This window comes from Carassius gibelio, chromosome A25 (genome assembly GCF_023724105.1).
Source record: "Carassius gibelio isolate Cgi1373 ecotype wild population from Czech Republic chromosome A25, carGib1.2-hapl.c, whole genome shotgun sequence".
NCBI lineage: Eukaryota > Metazoa > Chordata > Actinopteri > Cypriniformes > Cyprinidae > Carassius > Carassius gibelio.
Genome location: NC_068395.1, coordinates 13,995,072 through 14,022,958, shown reverse-complemented (window position 1 = coordinate 14,022,958; position 27,887 = coordinate 13,995,072). Strand labels below are relative to the sequence as shown.

General features: G+C 36.5%; 1 protein-coding gene across 1 annotated transcript; it reads left to right on the top strand.

Annotated features, from left to right (window-relative positions):
- Positions 1-3,929: 3,929 nt before the first annotated feature.
- igf2b (insulin-like growth factor 2b) lies at positions 3,930-11,290 on the top strand. The gene is made up of 4 exons (XM_052543437.1): positions 3,930-4,115; positions 5,293-5,443; positions 7,311-7,492; positions 8,317-11,290. Exons 1-4 carry the CDS (start codon positions 4,047-4,049, stop codon positions 8,551-8,553), a joined length of 639 nt encoding a protein of 212 aa, XP_052399397.1. The 5' UTR covers positions 3,930-4,046; the 3' UTR covers positions 8,554-11,290.
- The last annotated feature ends 16,597 nt before the right edge of the window (positions 11,291-27,887 follow it).

The following is a 27,887-nucleotide window of genomic DNA, read 5'->3' as shown; positions in this document are numbered from 1 at the left end:
GTTCCCGTACCCATTGACTTTCATTGCGTAGACAAAAAAATATGATGAAAGTCAATGGAAGCCGAAACTGTTTAGTTCAAAATATATTCTTGATAGCGATTTTAAATGTTGGTAACCAAACAATTCTGTTTCACATGCATTGACAAAAAAATTAATAATGGAAGTCAATGGAAACCGAAACGGTTTAGTTGCCAACGTTCTTCGAAATATATACCAAGAACATTTTTAAAATGTTTGTAACCAAACAGTTTTTATTCTCACTGATTTCCACCAAATGGAAAAAGAAAAGTAGAAGTCAATGGGAAGCAGAACCTTTGGTTGCAGACATTCTTCAAAATATCTTCTTGGTAGATATTTTAAATATTGGTATTAAATTTTCCCGTTGACTTCTGTTATATGGGCTACATAAATAAAAAGTCAGTGGGAACTGAAATGGTTTGGTTGCCAACATTCAAAATGTCTTCTTGTTATATATTTTAAATGTTGTTAACCAAACCGTTTTTGTTCTATTAATGAGTGTGTTTCCATTAAAAAATGAAATGGAAGTCAATGGAAACCAAAACTGTTTGGTTACCAACATTCTTCAAAATATCTTCTTTCATGTCCCATAGAAGAAAGAAATGTGACACATACATTTTTTTGAGATAGAACATACCCAGTGTAAATCTAATTATTAAAGCTATTGAAGCCAAAAGTTACTTATGAAATATCAATGAAGTACTACACTAAAATAAACTTGAAATATGTCCTGTATATAATCAAATGTGTATTATCAACACAAATTCTGAATGTATTAGTATTCAAAATATATTCTAAAAATAGACCATCAATACATTGAGCTTATCCTATAGCAGAAATATTTTATTAATCCTGAATGGCGAATCATTCATAAAATAATACTGGCCTAATGACTGGTGCCTGTTTATATTAATCTGTCTCCAGAAGATATGAAATATGAATGTAAATGTTGCAATAGTCTCTGCAAACAATTGCATAAAAAGTGAGTGAAAATACAATTTCTGTTATTTAAGCGTTAATAAAGTTGCAGGAAATCTGTATAAGAATTATGTTTGAAAAATATCGCAAACTATACTTGTGGATGACTTTCTGACGTTTTATTCAGTCGCCCCTTCCATAAATGCCTTTTACAGTCTGAGAATGTTGGTTTCATGGAAATTTGAAGCAATCATGCATGAACTGATCTGACCGAAATGTTTTATTTTAGATAAAACAACCACCACCAGATGGTAGTCTAGGCATATATCTAGGTGAAGCGTTCAACACGAGCACTTTTTGGGTGAGCGGACAGGACAGCATAATGACTGGGGCTTTCATAAGGGTCACATCATGAGGTTAGGAATGGGATAAAGACTCAGATCTTGGACCCAGTCAGTGGGAAAGATCTGCCATTCGAATACGCAAGTGACCACTAAATACATTTTATGAAGACGGTAAGAATCCCACAGTTGAATGCGTCATGTAGTAAATCAGTAGGTGCATGATATTCCTCTAAGACGATATATTCCCCAAGATTGTAGTTTACATCATTTTGACCATTAAATTGAAGTCACTGAGTTTAAACCTCAGGTTGTGTTCAAATCTCTATAACACTTAGGGTGTTCCTGGCCAAAAAGTAGATTGTGAATCTCGTTATGCAATATCTATATCAGCTTGCTTTTCTTTCAATTAGGACTGGTTTTGTGTTTGTTTTTGGAACTGATTTATCGTAGGACACATTAATCTGAGGTTTTTGAGTGAAAAAAAAAGTTATTTGTGCAAAAATAATATTTAATAGAAAAAAATAATATTTAATAGAATATACAAAAATATATATAAATATATAGAATATAGAAAAATGCAATGTAAGAAAAACTGTATTTAATATTGACTAAATTACAGGTACATAAACTCAGATTAATGAGGCCTAAGAAAAATTTGTTCCAGAAATAAAAACAAAACCAGTCCTAATTGAAAGAAAACAAGCTGACAAAAAGATTACCAATATTAGGTGATCATATTGCATAACAAGAGATTTATAAGCTATTTTTTTGTAGGCTGGTCATTTTTGACCGGGAACAGTACAAGTGTAACAAGGTTGAATAAAATAAAAATCTCAATTATTATAATTATTATTTTATTTTTTACTTTTTTTGTGGTGGAAGTAGTTTTTCCCAGTGTAAACAAAGTCAGTAAATCTTAGTCTAAAGTGATAACATTAAATAACATTTTCAGGAGAAAGAATATTCTCTCGACCCGAACACAACCTGAGAGAAACATAAAGCTATTCATGCTAAATATTAGATACTGCTGACTGTAGCCTACATAAAGTCTCCTGAGCTTTTTATCGATGACCTGTAATGATTTGGACTGCTTGGTCCTGTATCACGTGCAGTTCTATCCATTATCATACGTGGCAATGTGACTAAGATGAAAATGCTGCTTAGTGAATGGAGTAAATGATTTATTGCAAGGCCCTACAGATCTTTTGGGTTTCCTGCTTCCCTCATCTGATGGATAATAGGAGACAGAGGAAGAGAGGTTTAATGTCTTTATAATGGTGCTTCCAGTAACAGAGTGCATTGATAATTCATGCCAGCAGCAGGACCCTTTTTTTATGCAGCGCTATTCTCCCTTTTTCCAGCAGAGGCGCCACAGGAGCGATTCTTTTCTCTAGTTCTGTAAATTCTCACAGACCTCACGCTATTAAACACGTTTTATTGGCAAAACAAATGAGTCATGTCACAGTGCAACCTTTGTGAACGCTGACCCCCACGTTTTGTCAGTCATTCTCGTGTTTGGCATAACTACTCACTTATGTACTTCTTGGCTTATTTAGCAGTTAAAGATGGAAAATTAAGATGTCTGGTCCTAAAATTAGTTTTCACCATATATTCATTGGCCCAATCCAAGCTAACTTAAAAAAAACGTATTTTAATAACAGTAACCTAGTTTATTCTTAATGAAATTCCATTATATATATATATATATATATATATATATATATATATATATATATATATATATATATATATATATATATATATATATATATATAATTATGATGTAAAACCATTTTAAGAGGTGTTCTAGTAAGGCAGTAGTAGACATTTTGGCCCTGAATTTCATATCAGATGGAGACAAGTGTCCATGAAGAATAACATCCGCATCAAATAATGGCCTTTATTGCTTTGCCAGGTGATGGATGACATTTCCAAGTAATTCAATCAAACCAATTTAAGTTCAATTCAAGTCCAGCTAATTCTTCATTATCCTCTCAGTGCTCTGAATGTTCAGCCTGTAAAGTGAATTAGCATCATTACAGCCACTATTCGCGTGAGGATCGATAAGGCAGGTGGATATCAGAGGAAATGACGGCAGAAAGCGTTTCATCTTCTCTCCTGATCATCCGGGCCACTTTCCATTCTACAATCCTACACATCGACTAGGAACTCTGCTAGTTAAACGCTCTGAGATCGATGACGTGTGCATTTCCGAAATATCGAGCTGTTGTTTGCATCTGTTTTTAATAAGAGTATGTATTATTTTTCTTAGTTATTTATTGTTTTATTGCACATTTATTTATGTTTTAATTGGTATCAGATCATCAGATCAAATTTATTTATGTATTAATTGGTAAAATCATTTAGGGAATACCTATAAGCGTCGTTACATTTTATGAAAGCAGCGAAATGTTGGACATTTTAATAAGGTGTTATGAAGACATATTCTCTAATGTTCATTGACCTTTTTGTGACCTGGAATTCTTGGAAAACTGCAGCAGGGAACTCGGCCGGACTGCTGGAGAATCACTGACCGCTTCGAGTGTTACCTCTCCCGGACATGCGCACCAGAGGCCCGGGGGGTGGAGGGGGGTGTCAAGGGGCGGGTTTGGGTATATAATCCTTCTCTCAGAGAACTTTTGCCTGTCGCCTGATTTTGGGACAGCTCTACACATCATCCTAACACCAACTGGGGAAACTAAACCTACCTATTTAACCAAATACAACAGCACAGCTATTTTTTATTATTCTTTTTTCTATGTTGACATGGAGGACCAACTAAAACATCACTCTGTTTGTCATACCTGCTTGAGAACAGACAGTTCCATAAATAAGGTAAAGCCAATCTTTTTACAAGCTTTGAGGAATCTTGGACATATCTGGAGATGATTGCATTTGTTGCGTTTTCTTAAATAGAAAAATAAATCGTTTATATAGACTAGCAAAAATAGAAACATATTGCACGAGCGGTCCGCGTAATGCATTGGAGAGGTTTTTGCCACTCTAAACAGCTAACAGCTCTAAACAGCCAGTTAGACAGCGCTAAACTGTTAAATAAGGACTATAAGACATTGTACATTTTAACAATATGAATTTCTGTAAAGCTGTTTTGAAACAACGTGTATTTTAAAAAGCGCTTTCCAAATAAAAACTGATTTGACACTTTATTCCGGATTCTCGCACAGGAGAAAGAAGTTGCGCAAGGGGGCGACAGCAGTTTAAATGAGCTGGATTTAAGGAAATTATATGCTGAGTTGTGAGGAATGAAATAGCTGGGTATATTGAGCGGTCTTGTAACTTGTTGAACGTTGTGTAAGAGTGTAAAGTAGGAGATAAACGCTCTTTGATAATTCATCTTCTAGCGTCAAGCAGATAATTAAAGTCGATGCATGCATGTAGATTCCCAGTGTATTTGAAGAATTGCATTGGTGAATTTAATTCACTGGCGGAATTAATGACAGATACCCAAGGATAACTGATCAGCGGGTCTTTAGACCTTTAAACATCATCTTATATAGTGAAAAATGACATGCATAATTGAAAAAGACAATTTTGTTGTTCAGACATGCACAGTGTATTAAAAAACTGCATAGGATTGCACTGAAGAAACAAATAACAGTTATTTAACAGACCGGACCAGCACCATTGCAATTGAAATGTAAAATGTTCAGTATAACGAATCAAAATATATTTAGACTCTGAAATGCTTTTATTTGCTGTTTAAACTTGCATGCACAAAGAGTGTATTCAGTCCTTTGTAAACTACTATACATGCTTTCCAGGTCATTAAGTCATGCTTTTCCGTACTGTACATTGACAAACTGATTTTGACCATGTCATCAGGCAGATAATTGAAAAGTCAATGGTATAGCATTACTGAATTCAATGCCTTGAGGAAGCTAATAATAATTACTTAAGGAAGATGTTCAGTATTAAGTTCAGGTATGCATTTTGTACATTAAAAATGAACGTTAAAACTGTGTGTACTAACTTAAACTCGTTATCTCCACAGGTCATAAAGATGCATTGGTCCATACGAATGCCCATATGCATACTCTTTTTAACCCTGTCTGCCTTGGAAGTGTCTTCAGCTGAAACATTATGTGGCGGAGAGCTGGTGGACGCACTACAGTTTGTGTGTGGAGACAGAGGTTTCTATTTCAGTACGTATATTTGCACATCGGATTGTCTTTGCTTTTGCTTAGGAGTTGGAAACCCTTGGCAATTGTATGTCACCAATGACCAGAGTTACGAGCGAAGTCTCGGCAGATTGTGCTGACTAGGCGCATTCTCTCGCGATATCTGTGATTGCATATGAAAGGGATGCTAAATGAGCCACAATGGCCCGGTTGTTTACTTGCACATTCCGTCAGGGAAAGTAATAGTACCCAAGTGGCATTCCATTCACCTCTCCAGAAATGTTCCCAGGATACACTCAATTGAAAAAAAAATAGTTGTTTGTCCTCTTACACGGCTGAATGGATTGAGCCAGCTTCATTACTAGTTTAGCGTAACAGATACTAACTAATATGTTCAATACAATGCTTGCCGATCGTACAATCCGGATCCAGATACATCTGCTGGTTGTACTCCACTCGCATGCAAGGAGGGGGTCGAGAGCACAACTTTTTAAATATTTGTCGTCTTCCTCACGCCAGCACTGACAAACAGACAAGGCCTTTGTGTTCTTTTGGCCGCAGAAGCCTAACTACCCCGAAAGATCATTATCCAATTTGGGCCAGCGCAGATTTTCCCCCCTCTATCCACCAGATCCACTCTTGTTCAGTGTTTCCCATCCTGCAATCAAGATTGCGAGAATGAGAAGCGAAAATCATTTGTGGTATATTTGACTGAAAATCAATTGTTCCTTCCTTTTCCCAGTCCGGCTCCCTCCCCTCCATTACTGTGTCCCGTATCTTTGCTCTTTCATGCCAAGTCTGTTCTTCCACCCCTCCCCCTTTCCTCTCTTTCATGCTCTCTTTATCTCTGCTGAGCTGGCAAAGGACAAGGTCAAAGGATATCCACCATTTACTCATCCAAACAGAAGCAAAGACTTTTGCCCTTTAACTCTCACACGGTCTTATTTGTAGGCTTTCACGTTCCTGGGAATGTGTTGCTGGCGAATTCTTCGAAAACGATTTCGAACAGCTCAATTATAGATGGCATAGTTTTATGCCACAGTTTTATGCCACAGATTTGGGCTTTATTATACCCCGCAAATGCGTCCCAGTCAAAAGACAATGAATCGATAATGAAATCTGCCTTGACAATATAATCAGGCCACTGTAACTTAAATACATTGACTTGTTAGTAGAGTTTGTTGAATGTGTTTGCATGTTTGATGGTGACTGATTAGACTGTTTGAGACAAATCTCTTTCTTGCTATAACAGCTCAAACTAGCTAGTTTCCTAGTCTTAACTGGTTTAAGATTGGCTATTTTGGTGTTCCAGTGTAAGTTTTTGTTTTTTATTCCACTTTAAAGCTAGTCGCTCTGGATGTATATATGGTCATCCAGATAAACACCACCTTGGCCAGGCTTGGAAACTAGCTTAGAACAGGAATTATTAGCAAACCAGCGTAGGTTTTTTTACCCAGGATTTTTCAATAGAGTGCGCTGGTTAGACAAATGTGCTCTGAACTTGACTAGTTGACAAAAGCCACAAAAGCCATCTAAACCATCATCTGACCCATCCGTCTAGACTATCACCCAGGCTTGTGAGACCAGTTTAAAAAGATAGTTCACCCAAAATAAGAAAAATCTGTCAACATTTACTCACCCTCAGGTCCTTCCAAAGCTGTATATCTTTTTTTTTTTTTTTCTATGGAACATTCCATTCAGCAGAAGTCAGTGGAGTCCAAAAAAGAATTAGGCCCCAGTGACTTTCATTGCATGGACAAAATAATAGTTTGGAATGCAGGTTTGGAACTGAGAGTGAGTAAATGACGACAGAATTGAGTACTTGTCTGACATGTAACCAGAACAGTACTAAAGTGTCTTGAACTCATTGTCTTCATTTCCATTACTGCAGGTCGACCAACTAGCAGGACGAATAGTCGACGTTCTCAAAATCGTGGGATTGTGGAAGAGTGTTGTTTTAACAGCTGTAACCTAGCTCTTCTAGAACAGTACTGCGCTAAATCTACCAAGTCAGAGAGGGATGTTTCAGCCACATCCCTACAGGTCATTCCGGTGATGCCTGCATTAAAACAGGTACGTTAGCCGTGGGAAACAACAAAAACACTCCAGCACCTTATCACACTCACCATCTTGATTGTCCTGTTCTTTCTGTTGAACTTGTGCATCCTGGCATGTGGGTTAAAGAAAACAGTAGGCCAGAGTAAGGAACTAGTAAGCAAGGCTGCCACAAAACTGATGAGCAAGTGGAAAATGATATGATAGAAAAGGTCATACATAGGTTGAAATTTTCCTGTTCTTAGATTGGGTTACAAAACCAGCATCTCTCAAAATGGCCTGTATGTTGACTAGGTGGTTGAACATTGGGAACAAATGGAAATGCCTTTATCTCATTACTTGCCAGTCTCCATTTTGGGTTTTGTTCTATGTTATTATGTTTTATATTTGTTTAAGAAATAGTTTGACCAAAATTCATAATTTCGTCACCGTCATGTCCTTCCAACCCTTTATGACTTTCTTATGCAGAATACAAAAGAAGGTAGTTTTTATGAATTTTTCAACAGTTTTTGTCCACACAAAGAAAGTCAATGGGGTCCAAAACAACAATGAACCCCACTGACTTTCATTGTATGGACTTAAACAACATGAGGGTGAGTAAATTATGAAAGAATTGTCATTTTTGGATGAATTAACCCTTTAAGGAAGAAGATAATTTCTGAGGCTAATGTCTTGGTGGTTGAAGGATTTTGGGCTATTTTTGACAAAGTCATTTACCATTATTAGTCGAAAAGCCTGAGTTTTAGAGATTTTTGAATCTCGTCAATGCTTTATATGATGCTGTAGAAACTCTTGACCTTTCTCTATAGTCATTTCCTAACGTTATTATTATTTTGAAACAGGAGGTCCCAAGAAAACACGTGACTGTGAAATATTCCAAATACGATGTGTGGCAACGAAAGGCCGCCCAGAGGCTACGGAGGGGAGTCCCCGCCATCCTGCGAGCCAAGAAGTTTAGGCGGCAGGCGGAGAGAATCAGGGCCCAGGAGCAACTGCACCACCATAGGCCTCTCATCATGCTTCCCAGCAAGCTGCCGCCAATCCTTCTTCAAACAGAAGACTACGTCAGCCACAAGTGAAACCAGGATCATTTGCACAGAGTCAATGAAAAAAAAAAAAGACAAGGGATCAAAGCTTTTTTGTCTCTGACGTCATTTCTGTGGCAGTCCTCATCAACCCTTCTTCCTTCCCCACCAGACGTGCTCACACGCTCTTCCAGTTTCTATTCTTGCTGTTTCATTCACCAACAAAAAGGCACATCACAAATGAGAGGAACGCAATTCAGGTGAAGAAGCAAAGGAAAGAACGATGAAGCCACGGAACGCCGAACGTTTCGCTGGTTTGGAGGACATCGGAGCGCGAGGAACATCTTGAGCTAGCATGAAAGAACCCATTCCACCGCATTCTCCCGAGACAAAAGTATCTCTCTTTTAGTCCTTTTACATATTAGTTTGCACCTGTAACTATAAAGGGACATCCACACTGTAAGGAATTGTTGTAAAATTAGATTCCTGTTCCAGCACCTTGTAATCACAAATTAAAAAGCAGAGAAGAGTCTGCGAATTGCACATCGCCACGGATTACGTCAAAGTTCTTGTTAAGTAAACAAAAAAAAAGGCACTATTTTTTTATGGACTATGAACGTGTAGCTCAAAAAAATGTCATGGTGCTAGCTTTGGGAATGGACTCAAACGAGAAGGGGTTGAAAAAGCAAGTTTTTTTTTTTTCTTTGAAACTTTATTAAACTTTCCGTTTTAAGGAAAGTGTGACTTTTTAAAGAGAAAACAAGAGCACGAGGGATATCGCTGCATGCAGACGTGTATGTGAGACGCAACCTATGCATTGGATTCCGGCGCTGCCATTGCGATAAAGGAAGGAGCAGTGTTGGGATGCCGAAGGGATCACGCTGAGAACTCGCCTCCTTTCGAGCGTGGCTGCACAAAACCCCTGCTTTGCACTGCAGGATGAGGGACATTGTGACCTTGAAAAAGTGGGATGTTTGTATTTTCTGTGTTCTTTATCGTGAACATGCTTCAAGAAAAAAAAAAAAAAAAAAGATCCAGTTTGGTTTCTGGTACCGTGACATTCTTGTTATTGCAAAATAGGCTTTGTGTTTTTGTAACGTTATTTTACAGTTCTGAAAAAAAGGCACAAATATAAATTCAAAGGGAAAAAACGCAATAATGTCAACTAACATATATTTTTAACGTTTATCCGTAGTATTCACATGCTTTTGCCTGAAAACAAATACTTGAATATATATATATATATATATATATATAAATATATATGAAATAAATATGAAAATATATATTATAATTAGTTTCCAGGGACATCATGTAATATTCCTTTAGTCTGAGCTGTATCTTGCGTAATGAGCCGCCAAGCTTCTTTATTGTTTGTTTAAGTACAAATATGGGCACTGTATAAAGGCATTATTTATTTTGTTATAAAATTATATATTAAAATTGGTCCAAATACAGTAATATACATAGCACTGATGCTCAACTGATGGATTTTATTTTATATTCTCTCTTATTTTCCCATTTTACATGTAAATGGTTTTTGTAGATGCTTTGTACCAAAAAATATTTTCCTTTTTTTTCCTTTCGGTTTGCCACAGAGCTATTTTAAAATCAATATTTTAACAGCAGCTGTAGCCTGGATCGCTTAGGCATGTTGTAATACAAAAATAGGCACATACTCAGAAGACTCTCTCTCTCTTTCTGTCCCTCCCGCATGGCTTTTTAATCTGCCAAATGGATTTCTGTTTATAAAAAAAACAAAAAAACTACAAAAAACAACAACAACAACTTTTGTTTAACTTTCCTCACGAGGATCTGGATAACCCTCTCTATATGCCATGATTGTATACAACCCACTATGGTTTAACGCACTTCAGTGCCATTTTCATTGTCGTATCGTCATCATTTTTTGGCTTCTTTAAGGTATTCCACAAACGAGAAAGACATGTTTTAGGGGTCTCGTTGTCCCTGGTTCAATGTTATCACTTGTTGCTGAGCAATTGAACTGTAGCCATAAAGCAAAGTAAAAACCAAACCAATATGATGTCGCCAAGATCCATTAAGATGTCACAAAGAGTGGACTGTTGCATACATCCCCTCAAACTCGCCATCTTAAAATAATGTGCCCTAAATCCTCTTATTTCCTTTCGGTTGGGGTGTCCTCCATGTTATCTTCTTCTCAGTTGTTGAAGGGCTACCGTACTTAGTTACCCAAATACTCAGGAAATATTAGTGGATTTATGTGAAAAACCCAATACAAGGCCATTTCTTTCTCTCTTTTTATTACAGTTTCTCAGAATCGTTTTTTGTATGTGCCCCATATTCATAAAATGATACTATAGTATCGCTTAGTACCTGGAAACTTAAAGGTCTAAGTGCCTGCAGTATATCCCTCTGCCTTGATAATCGAATATTTATCTGATTCATATCAGTTGTGATGAAGCAGTGCAATTATTATAATGAATATCATTATTTTTATTATTCAAAACATCCCATATTTCCGAAGACATTGCCATTTTTCTGTTGTTATTCCTGCAAGGACTGCATCCATTGTTGTTATTTCCAAACTGGTTACTTAACTTTCCATGCGTAAAAGGCATGTAAGGAAAACACATGCTTTTGCGCTAAAAATGAAGGGATCATTTGTCTTTCATTGGCAACGGTTTAATACCAGTAGCCCACGCAGCCTGTGTGTATTTTAATTGATTTAACCTCTGCACGCTAGAACGTCCGAAATGCACAATTGATGTACTTTCATTTTTAATATCAATAAAAAAAACATTTTATCAAACATGTTTCAGTCATGTGCAAGTGTATGTGTTTTTATTGCCTGGTTGCATTGTAAATCATTTAGTAGACGTCGAGGCCTACAAAGAATTTCCTTGATGCTTTTAGCAACTTTTAGTGTGCCAACGAAAAAGAAAATGCACTAAAATGTGAGCAAACAGTGGGCAACTGGCTTGGGATCAGATGCACAACAGCTTCACACACTACACTTTGAGATAAAAAGGTACAAAAGCCATCACTGGTACTTTACCTTTTCAAAAAGGTATACTTTTGTACCTTATTGCCCCATAAAGGATGCATATTAATACCTTAAATATTACATATAATTTTTTTTTTTTTTTTACTTATTAGTACCTAAATTATACATATTTGTACCTTTTGAAATGGTACCATCCCAGTGACAGCTTTTGTACCTTTTTGTTCTGAGAGTGTGAGGTTTAACTCAGATTATGTCAATCAAGTTCTTGTAAACTTTGTAACTAGCAGTGTTAACTCTAACATCCCCACGTTCACACGAAATTATGATTTATCAGCGTCTCTTTGATGACGCACGTTCATATTGACAATTTCTGTTTTCTGCGTTGCTATGTCAGAGCTTTTTCCTTCTTTTTTGGCAGATGCATCATCACAACATATATTTTCATCTTCACACAATGTTTCCAGAATCAGGAAACACTAGTAGAAATCTAGCTTAAATATATATATATATATATATATATATATATATATATATATATATATATATATATATATATATATATATATATATATTTTTTTTTTTTTTTGAAACACGATTTTATTGCAAGTGATATTATCAATGCCTAAATTTATTTTTTAATTTCCCACTTGAATTCCAAGCTTATGTAGAATCTGATAATCATCATGTTCAGACAAGCATCTTGTACGTATTTGCTTACTTGACCTAATAGTGACTTAACCTTCAATATATCTTTTTTAATCTTACATTATAATGCTTTGCAAAAGGTTTCTTGTTTAAATTAGATTTTGAATCACAGACCTCAAATGTTTAGACACCTACAGTATTTATCTACCTAAATAAAGTGATTTTTAGATGACAAACCTCATTCTGTAGATGTGCATGTGCTGCTGCTAAATGTTAAATGTTGGTAAGTGTTGGTGTAGAACTCCAAGGAAACAGTATCTGAACGTAACAGAAAGATGGTTACCATCTAGACATGACCGATCATGACTTGATCCTCTAAAGGTGCAATAATCAGTGATAAGCAATTGTAGAAAGTACCTTTAATAGATCAAATAATGTATTATACTGAATGTAAAAGACTATTTCACCTGAGTCAGACAGTTCTGTCACAATTTACTCGCCCTTATGTGGCGTTCCAAACCCGTATGCTTTTATTTTTTTCCATTAAACGCAAACATGAAAAGTCACTTTCAAACCAAACAGCTTTTTGTTGGTTCGAAATCTAGTGAATAAATACCAGATCGCATGGATTCCTCTTGAAAAGAAAATTCACCACATTATAGCTCTTAAATATGTTTTTTTTTTGTCACATTTAATTATTATTTTTTTGTCTGTGTATTAACTAGACTAGCAATATGTGTTTACGAAGTAATCTGATTTCATGTGGACATCACAGAGCAAATTTTCTATAATATTCCAAAAACAATGTTATAATCCTATTCTGTTTTTGTAGAGGAAACAGGGTGATGCAAACTTCTAAGTTGGCCCACCAAAATACATCATCAATATTGGCTGAACTATCCCTTTAAGATGAGGAATGGCCACTGACTGAGGGCATAAACCACACCACACTTTTATATGACTTTATTATTATTTATTTATTTCTATTTAAATTAACTTTAGATGTCTGTCTTGTTAACTTGCAAATTAGTGAGATATGTAGAAGTGAGCTGACAAACGGCGAGTTAAGTAGCAGGTGGTTTTAAGGTGCAATATTCCTTTAAGATGAATCAGCTTTCATTCGCGTAATCCCGCCGTCTCTTTGCGCGGCACTTCTCTGCGGTTGGCCGTTAACTGTCCCGAACAGCTGACTAAGGAGTTCAAGCTCTTCCATGAAGCCTTTTAGATTCCTTTTAGCTGTCAGAGGCTGCACATTAATGCACAGAGCACTAATGTGTGACAGCTCAACCAGTGAACCGTGGCGGTAGGCAACCTGGCGTGTGTGAGTACTTGTGTCTGTAACATGCCGTGATGATGGCAGCACTCGATAAATCCCCTCAAGACTCCACGTGAACGTCGTTACAGGATGAGAGAAAACGTTAAATGTTGCAAGACGTTAACCTGCTTGTTTAATTTAGTGCAGTGTGGCGGTTTAAATATTAACAGTTGCTTCCATTTCCCCTGCAATAGATTTCAATTGGAGAACAGTGTCTTTACAACATGAATTAATATTTCAAAAAGCTTATCAAGATCACGTGAGCTTGTACTCAGTGAACTTTTTCCGTCATGTAAACATAAAATAACTGCCTTGTCCAAATACCCACACTTTAGGTCTTGGCTACTTGAGGGCACGTGTGCGCGACAGGAAGTAAGTCATAGTGCCCTTAACACACACTAAATCCACACTTCGGAGCGGTATTCAAGGCTTAGTGTATCCTGTCATGCATCATGTTGTGGAAATAAATCGCGAGACTTTTTGCCAAGATCACACGAGGTCACGGAAACCTTTGCAATGTGTAAGTTAAATATTATTAAGATATTACATATAATTTGGTAGTAAAACAAAGTGCTAGATGTTTTATTGGTGCAAAGGTGAGTAGCTATATTTATTTTGTATATCATTTGCAACTGCTTTTTATCACTTTATTAGAAGCACCAGAAATAAAAATATGTCCCATTAGGTAATGAAAAGGTGTACACACACTTGTGGTCTTCATGCTCACTTGAATTTGGACAAGGCAAACAATTAGGCTACATACCACTTTTTTTCCCTCACAATTTAGCGACTTTACATCTTGCAGTCCTGAATTTTTATTTTATTTTATTTTTTTATAAAAAAATATATAAACTCGTAATTATGAGGAAAAAAATAATTGTGAGCTTTTATCTTTATGACTGGGGTGGTTGCCAGGATGTACCTGTGGCTAGATTGTTGCTAAGTAGTTTCACTGGGTGGTTGCCAAGGTTTTCCTATGCTAATAAGTTGCTAGCCTGTTGTTATGTGTTTCTAGGTTTGTTCAAGGGGGTTGCTATGTTTTTGTTATGGTGTTACTACTAGGCAGTTGCTAGTGTGTTTCTAGGTGTTGCTATGAAGCTGCTGGGTTATTAGCAGGCGTTTGTGAAATCGTTGCTATGTAGTTGCTGAGGTGTATGTAGTTTATTGTCAGGATGTTTCTAGGTGGTTGCAAGGTCATTTCTATGCAGCTGTTTTTGAATAATTTTAGAATGTTATGTGGTTGTAAGTTTTTTTCAGGAAAGTTGTTAGGTATTTTTCATAGTGTTAGTATGGTGTTTCTAGTTGATTGTCAAGATGTTTCTAGGCTAGGGATAGTTATACTTGCCTTATAGCAACCCTACTATACTGAACCTACAGTTAGCCTGGTCCCACTTTATATTAGGTGGCCTTAACTACTATGTACTTACATAAATGTACTTATTGTGTTCATATTGTATTGTAAAACACTTTTGCTGCTATTGAGGTGGAATAGGGGTAAGGTTAGGGAGAGGGTTGGAGGTATGGGTAAGTTTAAGGGTGGGTTAAGGTGTAAAGTATGGGTCAACAGTGTAATTATAAATGTAATTACAGAAATTAAATACAGATGTAATTACATGTAGTTTTTTAAAATATAAGTACAATGTAAAAACATGTATGTACACAATAAGTACATTGTACTAAATTATTAATTAAAATGTAAGTACTTAGTAGTTAAGGCCACATAATATAAACTGGGTCCGTTAGCCTGTTGTAGTTAGCCTATTGTATCTTTTACAAGGGCATGACCCAAAAAAATCTAAAGAAAGCATCATATCAAACTTTACAAGTCAGAAACTGTGGTTACATAATTACAAAGTCTTTCTCACAATACTGGTCGATTAGAACAGACGATTAGATCGCTTTCAGCACTGAAGAAACACAATATTATCTTTATGTGCTGCTCCTGCTATAACCAACACAGCACAACATGGCTGGGATGTGGAGTGAAATTGATTTCATTGTGAAATCAGGCCCTTTGGAAAAAAGCAAAGCAGAAAGAACATTAAATTTAGATGCTTTAAACTTCAAACAAAGCATAAGAGCATAAAAAACATGGCGTTTTGAAGTGTTTGCTCGGCTCAAAGAAGTGACCCCCTTTTGCATCCTTTCAGACGGGAGTAATTAGAGAAGCTGTTGCTTCTACAGGAATGCCTTGCCATGCTCTACCCAAAGAAACCAATGGTGGCCTTTCTGGCCAGGCCAAAACCTGTCCGATGCTGCCAATCTGCTTTTAGCAATTGGCAGGGACTCCAATACATCCCGTGCGTCCGACCAACCACAAGTAACGCTTCTCAGAGTGTGCACTTTGGCCAAGTCTTATCAGCAGCCAGAGCCTCATGATGAAAGAAACGGCAGTGGTTCAGGCTGCTCACATGTGTTCATTAGCGACCGCTTCTGTTTGTTTTCTATACAAAGAATTGGTGCAACTTTTCTATGTGAAGGCAACTTTCTAACTAAATGAACAGAAACTTTGGGCCACTAGGGCTTTTGTGGGGACATGTCACTTTCACGGGAACTGTAAGCATAGTATGCACCTGTGATAAAACACTTCTAGTAGCCTGATCAGCAGTTTTGAGTCTAAATGTGCTGCAAGGTGCAACCAGAAAGAACATGCTGAGTAGGTGCAAAATTTGAAAGAAAATTTGGATGAGAAAGATATCATGTGATCAATTATATAGCAGGAGCAGCTCCTTTTCCCAGTTTTTTGTTTTTTTGTATAGTATCTTATGGCTACAAAGACTGTTGTTGAACAAAAAATAAAATAAAATAAAAAGTAATGTTGTGAAATATTATTACAATTTAAAATAACAGTTATTTATTTGACTATATTGTAATATGTAATTTATTCCTGTGACGTGAAGCTGAATTCTCAGCATCATTACTCCAGTCCTCAGTGACACATGATCCTTCAGATATCATTCTCACATTATCAGTGTTGAAACCAAGATACATTTTCTTTCTTACACATTCTGGATTCTTTTAAGTTTAGTAAGTTCAAAAGAACAGTATTTTTTTAAATAGATATTTTTGTAACAAAGTAAAATTATTTACTGTCACATCAATTTAATGCATTTGTCCTGAATGAAGGTAAACCAAAAAAGTTAGTGTGTGGATTATATATTAGTATTTGTTTACTAATGGTATAAACATAACGTTTGCTACTGCATTGTAGTTATTTTTAAAGCAATACAATTTTTAAACAAATGTATTTTATGAGAATTAGATGTAATAATAGTGATGTAGACAATCATTTTTACATGTTTATTTATCAGATTTAATATATGAACTATGTTCATATTGAGTGTTTGTTGCAGGGTTAGTTTACTAAAACTAAAATGAAATGTAAAAACAATAAATTATCTTATTCATTTTATTTCAGCTATTTTCCAAGACAGCATTTTTATTTTGTATTTATTTAAAGGGGGGGTGAAATGCTATTTCATGCATACTGAGTTTTTTACACTGTCAAAGAGTTGGATTCCCATGCTAAACATGGACAAAGTTTCAAAAATTAAGCTGTACGTTTGAAGGAGTATTTTTGTTCCAAAAAATACCTCTTCCGGTCTGTCACAAGTTTCGGAAAGTTTTTTTCGAGTATGGCTCTGTGTGACTTTAAATGGAGTGGAATTTCCTTATATGGGTCCTAAGAGCGCGCTCCCGTATAGCAGAGCGGAGCAGAGACATTCACTGATCAGAGCGAGAGTATCGCGAAATGTCACAAAAGAAGTGTGTTTTTGGTTGCGAGGACAAGACAACCCTGAACAGATTACCACAAAAAAAAAAACATTAAGGGACCAGTGGACGGAGTTTATTTTTACAGAGCATCAACGGAGTTGTGGGAACCATATGCAGTGAGTAAAACTGCTTCAAATATCTCTGTGTTGTTAACTTAGCTGTCGGCATGTAAGCACATCAAGTAAACCTTGTACACCTTTAAAGAAAAAAAAAAGACGAAATAAAGTGGAACTTAGTCATTTTCCAAAACCGCTAAGCAAATATATACAGTTTCAATACATACCACATAGAGACGTCCTGCTGTAGTCGTTGCTGCTGCTGCTCTTGTTCAGTTTCAGCCTCGAGATCTGATTCTGGATCATAAATATACGCTGAATCTGACTGTAAGCCATGGTTTGTTTTGGATGATGGTTTTTTTTCCTCACGGTAATGTCACAGCTTCCACATGCTCTCAACGCAAAAGCCTACTTACGCTCGTGATTCTTTAGCTCTGCCCACACGTCACGCCTCCAGACGCTCGTGTTTTTCCGAAAAAAAATCAGCACAGACTATTTTTCTCTTATAAATATGATAAAACTAAATACTTTTTGGAGATATGAAGGATGCAGTACTATTTTTTTTTAATTTACGGAAATGAGAAAACACTGCAAAATTATCTGAACTTCAAGATTAAAATGTAAATTGTAAAAATAAAAATGAATTAAGAATATTGCAAAAACTATAATAGTATCTCAACTAACATTGGTTTGTATGGAACATGAATTTAAAAAGAATCTTAAAAAATAAAACCCAAATGGACCGCAAGTGGACTATGCCCCCTTGTTTCTTAAGTCCACTACATGACACTGATGCTAAGCTAGTGCTAACCTAAAATTCAACCACAAGATTAGTTATCGGTCTACCTGCTGTGCTGTGGTTAAATAACTGGGAATTGTTTTGATATGAGAAATGAAATGTAGATGAACATGCCATGGTCAAAATATTTATAGTAACCATAGTTCTGGCGATCAACACAAAAACACTATGATTAAAAATGATGCTGTGGGAACACAAAACTAACCACTATCAAAATACTAGCCATGAGTGAAGGATCTATATGGGTTCTGGAAAAATAAAAACTGACTGAAGTACAAAGACAGGCATCTTAGCATGAAAACATCACACGAAACATTATATTGCAACATTTCTTGTCATGGCGGACAGTGTGCGTGACAGCTAGCTATATGAGGTAGCACTGTTTACCAGTTCAATCAACTGCAACTACTGAAGGTTATACTGTACAGTTGCTCAGTGGCTCGATGCCAGAAGGGCTCCATGGTCACAGAACAACACGTGCAGTTCCAGAGACATCACCCACTGGTTTATAGTCTAACCATTACGCTGATAAACAGGTAAGATGAAAGGGTAGATTTCTTGATAGAGGTATTGTGTAAAGCTACAGAATGTGCAATTGAAACTGATCAATTGTAATTCAATAGTTTTGCAACTTTTAGCGGGAACTAGATACCACCTGATTAAAAAGGTATTCATTTTCATTTGGTTGGACAAACAGTTGGCTTGGACTATTTGATGAATTGCATTTTGGTGCCCACAGCCCAACCCAAGAAGAACATTGGATTGTTTAGAGTTTGCTCTTTTATAGTTCCAGACACTTAATGGAGCTCTCCGTTATGTGTAAATGTGAACTTTGTTCCAGATGTTTTTCCTAAAATAGGAGGATTTAAAACAAACACAAATTAGACAATTTTGACATACAGTAAGAACATAAAACTCTTTTCCTGTGAGAAGATATAAAACATTTTTGAACTTTGTTTTTTATCCTATTTTGTTCTTGTTTGCAGACTTTTTGCAAATTTGGATATAGTTTGAGACATAGTTGAGATATCTTCTGATGCTCAGTGAGAAAATCTGCTATCTTTTTGTAAAAAAAAGAAAAGAAAACTGAAGCAAAGCTTAAAAATTTGGTTTCTTCATATTCTGGGAAAACAAATGAGATTTATGTCATTTCTTATGGAAGATTGTGATGTGAGTTAATCAGCGAGTTCATCAGCTAGCAGGTTCTAGAATTATGCAATTTTAAATGAGCCTAGATTAAACTGGATTGAATATCACATGGCTCTTAAGCGGTGAAGGGTACCGTATTGATGGGTATCTGTTCTGAATCTGTGCATAATCTCAGCCAGTTGGCAGCAAACCGACTCATTAAGTGAACAAAAAAAAGTTGATAAGGTAGTCAGTCTGTTATCAAAGTACAGAACCTTGGGGTATCTAATAACTTTCTAAATGCATTTTTTTTTATCTTTCAGTGCCTGTGTTACAGCATTTAGATAATTATAAAACAATTGCCAAAAGTTGCATAACTTTGTTTAAAGGGGTCCTATTATGCTATTTTTTTTTAACAAAGTCTTGATTTTGTTTTGTGGGTGTAGAGCATGCTCTCATGCTTCGTGGTTTGAAAAACGCATTATTTTTCACATAACGTACATTATTACAATACAGGGCCTTGAACATGGGGGTGGCCTGGTGGCTAGAGCCACTGCCTCTCTGGCCTCATTGGCTGAGATGCCCCTCTTGAACCCCCCCAACCCCACCCCCAAGGCAACTCCCCATATCCAACCCATCCATCTAATGAACATGACCCCCCCCCCCCCCCACTGCCAATTGTTGCCTGTAAATTTGATAATGCTCAACATCACTGGATCACAACGGTTTTATTGCTTTGGCAATGAAAAGCCTTTTTACCATGCAGACATCCCAAGTCTCCCGAAGTTCCGGGAGTCTCCCGCATATTGAAAGCGGCTCCCTGAGACCCGCAAATTAGTTAAGATCTCCCGGAATCTAGACCGAGCGAGCAAACGCGCGCATGTAGCACGCGCATGGCAGAGACGGAGAAGGAGCGAGAGGCCTTGCGTGTGTGTGCTAATGTGCGTGTGTGCGAAGTGCATGTCAGACAGAGAGCATCCTGATTGGCCTGTTTCTGCAAATCAACCAATCAATTGTCAGTGTGGGCGGGCTTTTATCTCTTGTCATGTGAACTGTATAGAAAATGTTTTCTCAGATTATTTGCTGGAGGTGTGACTCTTAGTTTATGATACAATAAGATTTATATTGTACATTTTGAGGATGTAATATTTTTTTCTTCTTTTTTGTCAGATTGTTTTAATTGTTTATTGTGATAAGATAAGAAAATAAAAGTCTATCTAGAAACAGGAGCACCATGGCAGAGGGAAAGTGCCACAAAAAATACCTCCCTGAAATGACTTTTTGCAGGTTGGGATGTCTGACCATGGCTAATAAAGTTTCTGGAATCTGAATCCGTCATTTGATGTGAATTTTTTCAAATTACTCGACCAAAGACAACGTCTCTGTTTATTATGTACGTAAACACTCCGTTATATATTTTAGAATATTACCCTCGTTGCAATGAGTCAATATTCTGATTACTTTTGTGTGACTGATAAATTTCTTATGTGTAGCTAGTATGAGTAACAAAAGGTGTTCCCTGTGTCCAGATTTGACCGCTATAATAATGCAAAAACTGACACTTCAAATCAACCTTTAAATGTCAAAATGTACTCCCCCTCTCCCAGTTATTTTGGCCACTGCCCCTCAAAATGTCTGTTCACAGCCCTGTTACAATACCTCTCTCTCCCAGCCTGGCACAAACGGCTCAATTAGTTCCAGGGGCCTGTTCTTCGTACGTCGCTTATTACATCCGAGATCAAATGACACATCCAAGATGATATCATCGTGCTAATCCTGATCCGGCTAATTGGGTTCTTCGAACACACCTGTTGTGTATGATTAATATCGCTGGATTGAGTTATCTGAGATAATTGCGCGTTCATGTGGTGTCTTAAAAGGGGATATGTATCGATACTCGAAACCATGATCAGCAGTGATTGGCCAGTGGCAAGACGGCAATGTAATGATGTCATATAATTTAAAACGACACCTGACAAAAAACACCTGACGAAAAACAAATTTCTGGACTTTTATAAGGAAACAGCCAAGCAAACAAAACTACATAAATGTTATAATAGATACATGAAACAGATAATAGATACATGTTTTCATTTTATTATAATTTTTTTCATGATTCCCAATTATTTAGATTCGCAATTTATAGTTGTGCAGCCTTTACATTTTTATTTCAATGCAGAAATTATCTATTCATTTCATTTTATATTGGGACAGATTTGTTACGTGACAGCATTAATGAAAGTTTCTCAAGGGTCAATATCATGTTATCTGCATCTCCTGCGCTCCATCAAGCCACTCTTATAATAGCAGTCATCACTCAAAATAATGCACGACTCTATTATCTGTATAGCATGTGTGTACGACTCTAATACAATTAAGACATAATAATTTTATGAAAAAAAAAAAAATATTTCAGTGAGTAAAACTGGCTGTCTAGTAGGCTGTTATGGACTACACAGCATTTTTATATTATTTGTAAATATTTTTTTAATGATTATTATTTTAAATTATTGTCCCTGGATCAGTACGATACTCTTGTAATAAAGTAGCGGTGGTAGCAGACATATTTTGAGTATCAGTTCTGGTTGAAAAGAAGCAATCTAATCCTGATTACATGAAATAAGCCTGCTCCCGAGCAGGTTTAAGCTAACGGACCTGTTGCTATGACAGCAGCTCCGGGATGAGCTTCGAAGAACCAAACGATCCAAGATCACGCCAAATCGTCAACATTCAAATCCAGCTGAGTTAGCGACGTACGAAGAACAGGCCCCAGGTTTGATGAAGGTCCGCATTCTGAAAAACTAAATATAATGTGACTCTGTCACGTGTTCTGTGTGTGTTTTTGCTCCTCATGTTAATTGTCTTCATTCCAGGTGTCCCCCATTGGTTTTAATTGTTTCCCAGGTGTGTCTCAACATACCCATCCAAGTTGTTCTGACTAATCACCTTCTACCAGCACCGTCTCTGTCCTCAAATTAATGTGGCAAGCCCAACGAACATTATTATGGGAAGCCAAACAAACATTAATGCGGCAAGCCTGCCAGCCCCAAAACTTCCTTCAGAGCTCACTCCTCGAAAGTGTCTTACAGAGGGCCATCCAGTGCCCGCTCCTCCAGAGTGCCTTCAATTTTCCGCTCCTTCAGTGTCGGCTCCAGTCCCAGAGCTCATTCCAGTGTTGGCCCAAGCCCCAGAGTTCGCATTAGTGTTGGCCCAGACCATGCCCCCACATGCCCCCCCCCCCAACTATCCAGAAGAGAAAACTAGGGGTGAGGAGAAGTCTGTTGGCCCAGGCCTCAGAGTTCGCTTTAGTGTTGGCCCATTCCCCAGAGTATAGTCCTGTTCCCGAGTTAAGCTCAGGAAGGGCTCCTGATCCTCAGTTAAGCCCAGGGAGGGCTCCAGGCCCCAAGTACCACCAGATCCACCATCACCACCTGAGTCTCCAGAGCCGCCATGCCCTGAAGGCCCACTGTCTTGTGTCTGTCCTGAGGGACCTTCAGAATGCACATCCCCTCTCCCCTTTGAATGTTATGTGGTGTGAGGTTGTGTTTAAATAGTGTTCCCAGTGTTCAGTCCAGTGTCCAGTCTTAAATGTCTTCTGAAATTCTGAGAGTTCCACTTATTTGAATTACAATTTCCATGTTGAAGAAATCTCCAGGGTCTCTTTGCTCCTTATACCTGTGTAACGTGACAGATTGGTTAGCTGCCCTAGTGAGTTTTGATTGGTGAACAGCAGTGTTTCAGTACTGCCCCGCACCTTGCCAAAGCAGCAAGTTCCATCTTCTCTGTTATAGTGGAGGATGGCATCAATGTTACCATATCAATTTGAGCTGTATTCAGACCCCAAGAATATTGAACAAGAGGATCCCACAAAAACTTGCACGAACGGATATTGCTAGACATATTAGAGTGGTTACATTTTTGGTTTTTTGCCTAAATCACATTTTTAGATAGGATGTAAACAACTGCTTAAAAAAACTCAATTTACTATGTACAGATAAATGCATATGTATAATGTTTATTGTTCTTTAATTCTAACATTAAAAACATGAATCCCAGTGAAACTGTTATACAGTATAATTTATTTATACCATAGTCCAGTTTTTCCCATGCTGCTGGATTGAGAGAGATTGAAGTTTCTCCAGTAATGGTTGTACAAAAAGCAGCGCTCCGCTCACAAACGCTGCTTTATCAGGCATTATATGCAAGATGAAATGAAAATGACATCCACAATTTTCTAAAGACAGACCGCTTTGTAATATCACAAAACCCGGAAAACAACACTGTAGTCCAAACAAGCCGTTCATTGTAGTTCTTGAAAAGAGATAAAAAAAAAAAAAATCTGAATATCTCCCTTTGGAGTGGACTTTGAGATTTGTGACTTTGTAGACCTTTTTTTATGCCCAAACACACACACTGCACACTGACTTGAATTCAAAAAGTGAAAAGCATTATAGAACCCCTTTGAAGTCAGAAAATGTTTAAAACAAAACTGTAAGAGATATTATGGATGCTTCCTCTACTTTCCCACCATAGCAATGAGTAGTAAAATTGTATTTGAAAATGTCTCAGCTCTGTTTAAATTGTCAGACATAAACTCATGTGGTCAATGGATGAGTCATTAATAAAATTTGGTGCTACCAAGAACTTGTGCAAGACCTCACACATCTCTTTTAAAGTACCATGTCTGTGGTTTTCTTCTGTTCTCATTGTTTTTTTCATTGGTCTCTTGACATTCAAACCATTCTGATTACCATTTCAAGATTTAAGGATCTACAGTATTGAATGAAAAATCCATATGGGCTATGGATTTTCAAAAGTAGTGATATTCAGTTGGAGATGATTGACCTCCGGATTCTATGGGCATGTTGCTTACAGAGAGTTGGTCTTTTTCTTCAATTAAATAAGTTAATATATCCATGTAGCTAAATGAAATCATGTTAATATATAATATTGTAAATTATCTGGTTGACACTTTAGTGCAATTTTTTTTTTTTCTGTAGGCCTACACATTTGTATAGTTATGGTTATAAGAACTTTCTTACTACTTTCATATTCCATAGTCGGGTTGGTGATGTCCTCAAAGGTGAAGGATGATCCACAGGAAACCATCACCCACTCCACATAGTTAGCGAAGTTCCCTTGGACAACTTGCTCAAGTGGCATTGAGTCATTTTCTCCGAATAACCCCGAAAAGAACTTAAATTACACTCTCAGTTTCAATCGTACAGATAAGAGCAATACATCAATCGAATCTGTAAAGGGTCTACTTTTTTTGGGATACAGACATAATAACAAAACACCTTTGTGCACTTATAAAATAAAGATAACAAACAAGGTGTGCTGTCTGCAGCCTTTGTCTGCGCTGATCTTCATTTACAAACACTTCATTAAAATTAACTGTAACTCCGTGAACACTCAACGAAGATATATGAGAGAGATATCTATAGAACGCCTGAAATGTCTACTTTTAAACTAAACAAGTGCTGCCGAAAACAAATATTCTGAGATAAAGTAATCCATATGAAAACAACGCGATGTATATTTTTCATGTCTCCGTTCATTGTATCTAATGTGACCACGCCCCCGCGCTTAACGCGCTTTTCAGATTCAAACTGAAGCGCACGGCTTGCATACACCCACACAGAAGAAAAAGCAACCAGACTGTTCTTCAGGTTTTTATTTTATTTTACTGTTTGCTTCGCGATGAGAGGAATAAGACATAAATCACTCCAAAAAGATGTGATGTGGTTGAGGATTTGAGAAATGGATTTCCTCAGAAAAAAGAATGAAGCACTTTATTCAGCAGAGATCATAAACATGAGTAAGTTTCTTTTTATTTATTTGTACTAGTTTTCACATAATGTGTAAACATTATACTAGTTAGACTTTTTCCAAATACTTTTTCCAAACTATAATTCCTGACTAAATGTATAATCAAGTGAAACATTATGAAGTTTCAATAATAGTATACAGTACTATATAATTCAAAAGCTTGATGTAAATAATATAAATGTGACAAATAGAGATAACTCATGCAGTTCTTTCAATTTATTCCCCCTGAATAAAAACCTGAAAAATATTCTCCGCTCTTTTCAACATTAATAATAATAATGATGATGATGATGATAATAAATGTTTTTTTTTTTTTTTTGGTAGAAAATAAGATTGTTAAAAGGATTTCTGAAGGATTGTGTGACTGGAGTAAGGATGCCTAAAAATTAGTTTGAAAGTCAGCTTTGATTGTCCCTAATAAACTGTTTAACTGCTCCCCCAAGTGGATATTAAATTATTTTGTGGGATAATTAAATATATTCTTAATAAACTACAAACATAAAATTATATACTTTTATTTTGTTCTCACATTCTTTCTTGTAACTCCTCCCTCAGTGGCACAGCTGACTCAGAGGCTCATTATGCAGCTCATTATGCAGGGCTTTGTCTTCTCAGGTGTAAATCACAATGATATTCATGATAGTTGCCGCAAACTCGCATATGACTTTTACCAACAAAAAGTGTCTTAGAAAATTTAAATCTATATATTGTTTTCTGTGAATGAGTAAACAAGATGATTTTCACATAATTTAGAAAGAAAAATTCTAGGCTACAAGCTCCAGTTCTCAACAATCCCGGGAACCAATTTTATGTATGTGTTTTATTGCCTTATTCAAGTGATTTAACATTTTTAGTTTTTCACTAACCATGCATAAACATTTTTTTCTCAAAAATCCAATAATGTACATGCATGCATTTCACATATTATTATAGCCCAGTTTGTGCTGATTACAGTGATATTAGACTTTACCCATTTAGATACTTATAAGAAACTTAAAAAAACACAAATATCAGGGCATGACAAAACTTCACCAGGCCCCAAAAATACCCTTAGACTCCAGAGTCATCAGCTTGTCATGTATCTTGACAATGTTACATAGGGAGAGTGTGTACAAGCAAACAACAAAGGTCCTAAGACAGAGCCTTGTGGTCATCAACTGGTCATCAACATTCCCTATTTTTTTTTTTTTTTTTGCAAAGCATGTGGTTTTGTGCCTTAGTATTGCTTAATGGTAAAACATGTTAAACTCAGAGTTACTGAAATATTTAGAGAAGTTGAATTACCCCTTATAAATACTTTGATGGACAGCTCATTATATTAGGTTTTTAATAAACTCCGTTTGAAGTAAAAAAGAAATCATGCTGTCCAATATGTAGCTTAGTAGGCTGTACTCAGACATATGGCACAACAGCCCTTTGGTTGACCTGGGTTTGAGTCCTTTCCTGTTCCCGTTCTTCTTTGTCCTATCCAATCATAACTGTCCTATCAGCTGCCATATTGTTATTACTAGCATTGTACAAAAATCAGAACAGTATTTCCTTTATTTTAATTCATTAGTTGAATTTGAAGTGGTCAAGCTCTATAGGAATTGGCAACTGAATTGGTATTAGAATGACAGGAAGAGGAATTTAATGAACTGCAATTTAAATAAATTCAACAGTGCATTCTGGGAAATTGAGTGTTCTTCCACTCTAGTTCATCAAAGTTGTTGTTTTAAATGTGATTTAAATGAAAAATCTAAAATGAAATAAAATCTATAAAAAAAATACACATTTCTATAGGTAGCATGTCATATGATATCATCTATCTGTCTGCACAGCAAAAAACAAAAACAAAACTTCATAGTGAGGCCAATCCATGAAAGGTTCTTAGTTCACCCCAAAATATAAATGTGCTGAAATTGTATGCACCCTTGGGCCATAGATGAGTTTGTTTCTTCATTAAAACAGATATGGAAACAAAAAAGAGCATTATATATCACTTGTTCACCAATGGATCCTCTGCAGTGAACGGGTGCCGTCAGAACCCATACACTGCAAAGGATCCATTGTAGAGCAAGTGATGCTATGCTACATTTCACCAGATCTGTTCTGATAAAGAGGCTAACTCATCTACAGTACATCTATCTATCTAGCCATCAATCTTGATCAAGCCTTTGTTTTATCTCAACACATGATAGGAGAACTCACTGACAAGAATTGCAATGAGGTCATGTGACAACAATTTGTTTTTGCACTGCCTTGCATAATTTATCTCCATTTGTCCTACTTGTCAACACCATTCGAATTACATGTTACCAGTCTTTTCCTAAACCATCACATTAGCACACCAAAGACTATTGGATATTGTAATAATGTGATAGGGGCCAATTTGATGACAGCTAAGGCTACATTGTAAATTATATCATAAGAGTTTCAATAAAAACAGAAGATCAGAAGAATGTAGCAATTTAGAGAGCCATGGGTGATAGTGCACTTGCTTGCAACACTGAAAAGCACTTTGGAAATATTAAGGTTCCAGATCAAAATCTTATCATGCTGATCTGAGGACATCTGTTCATATTAAACATTCTTACAGTACATCTGGTATCAATATTCACATTTTGGTTTTCAAACTCCATCTGTACATATTGGTAACGTTTAAACACTAAATGTAAATGAGACCATATTTTTAAAAGATCAATCCATAAATGCTTAACGTGACAGGCCATTACTGCTATTATAATGACGTATAACCTCAAAAATAGCATTAATCTCACATATAGCTATGGTGGGCCTGTCAAAATTCGTAACTTGAATCCAAGTCCCAGTGCGCAAGTGTTGCTGTTATAGTCATTATATATTGTACTTTTA

Bases quoted from the DNA above. Each gene is read 5' to 3' on its own strand.
- igf2b (XM_052543437.1), top strand. From the start codon at position 4,047: ATGGAGGACCAACTAAAACATCACTCTGTTTGTCATACCTGCTTGAGA. The intron at 4,116-5,292 runs GTAAAGCCAATC...TTATCTCCACAG, and splicing joins CAGACAGTTCCATAAATAAG to GTCATAAAGATGCATTGGTC. The intron at 5,444-7,310 runs GTACGTATATTT...CCATTACTGCAG, and splicing joins AGACAGAGGTTTCTATTTCA to GTCGACCAACTAGCAGGACG.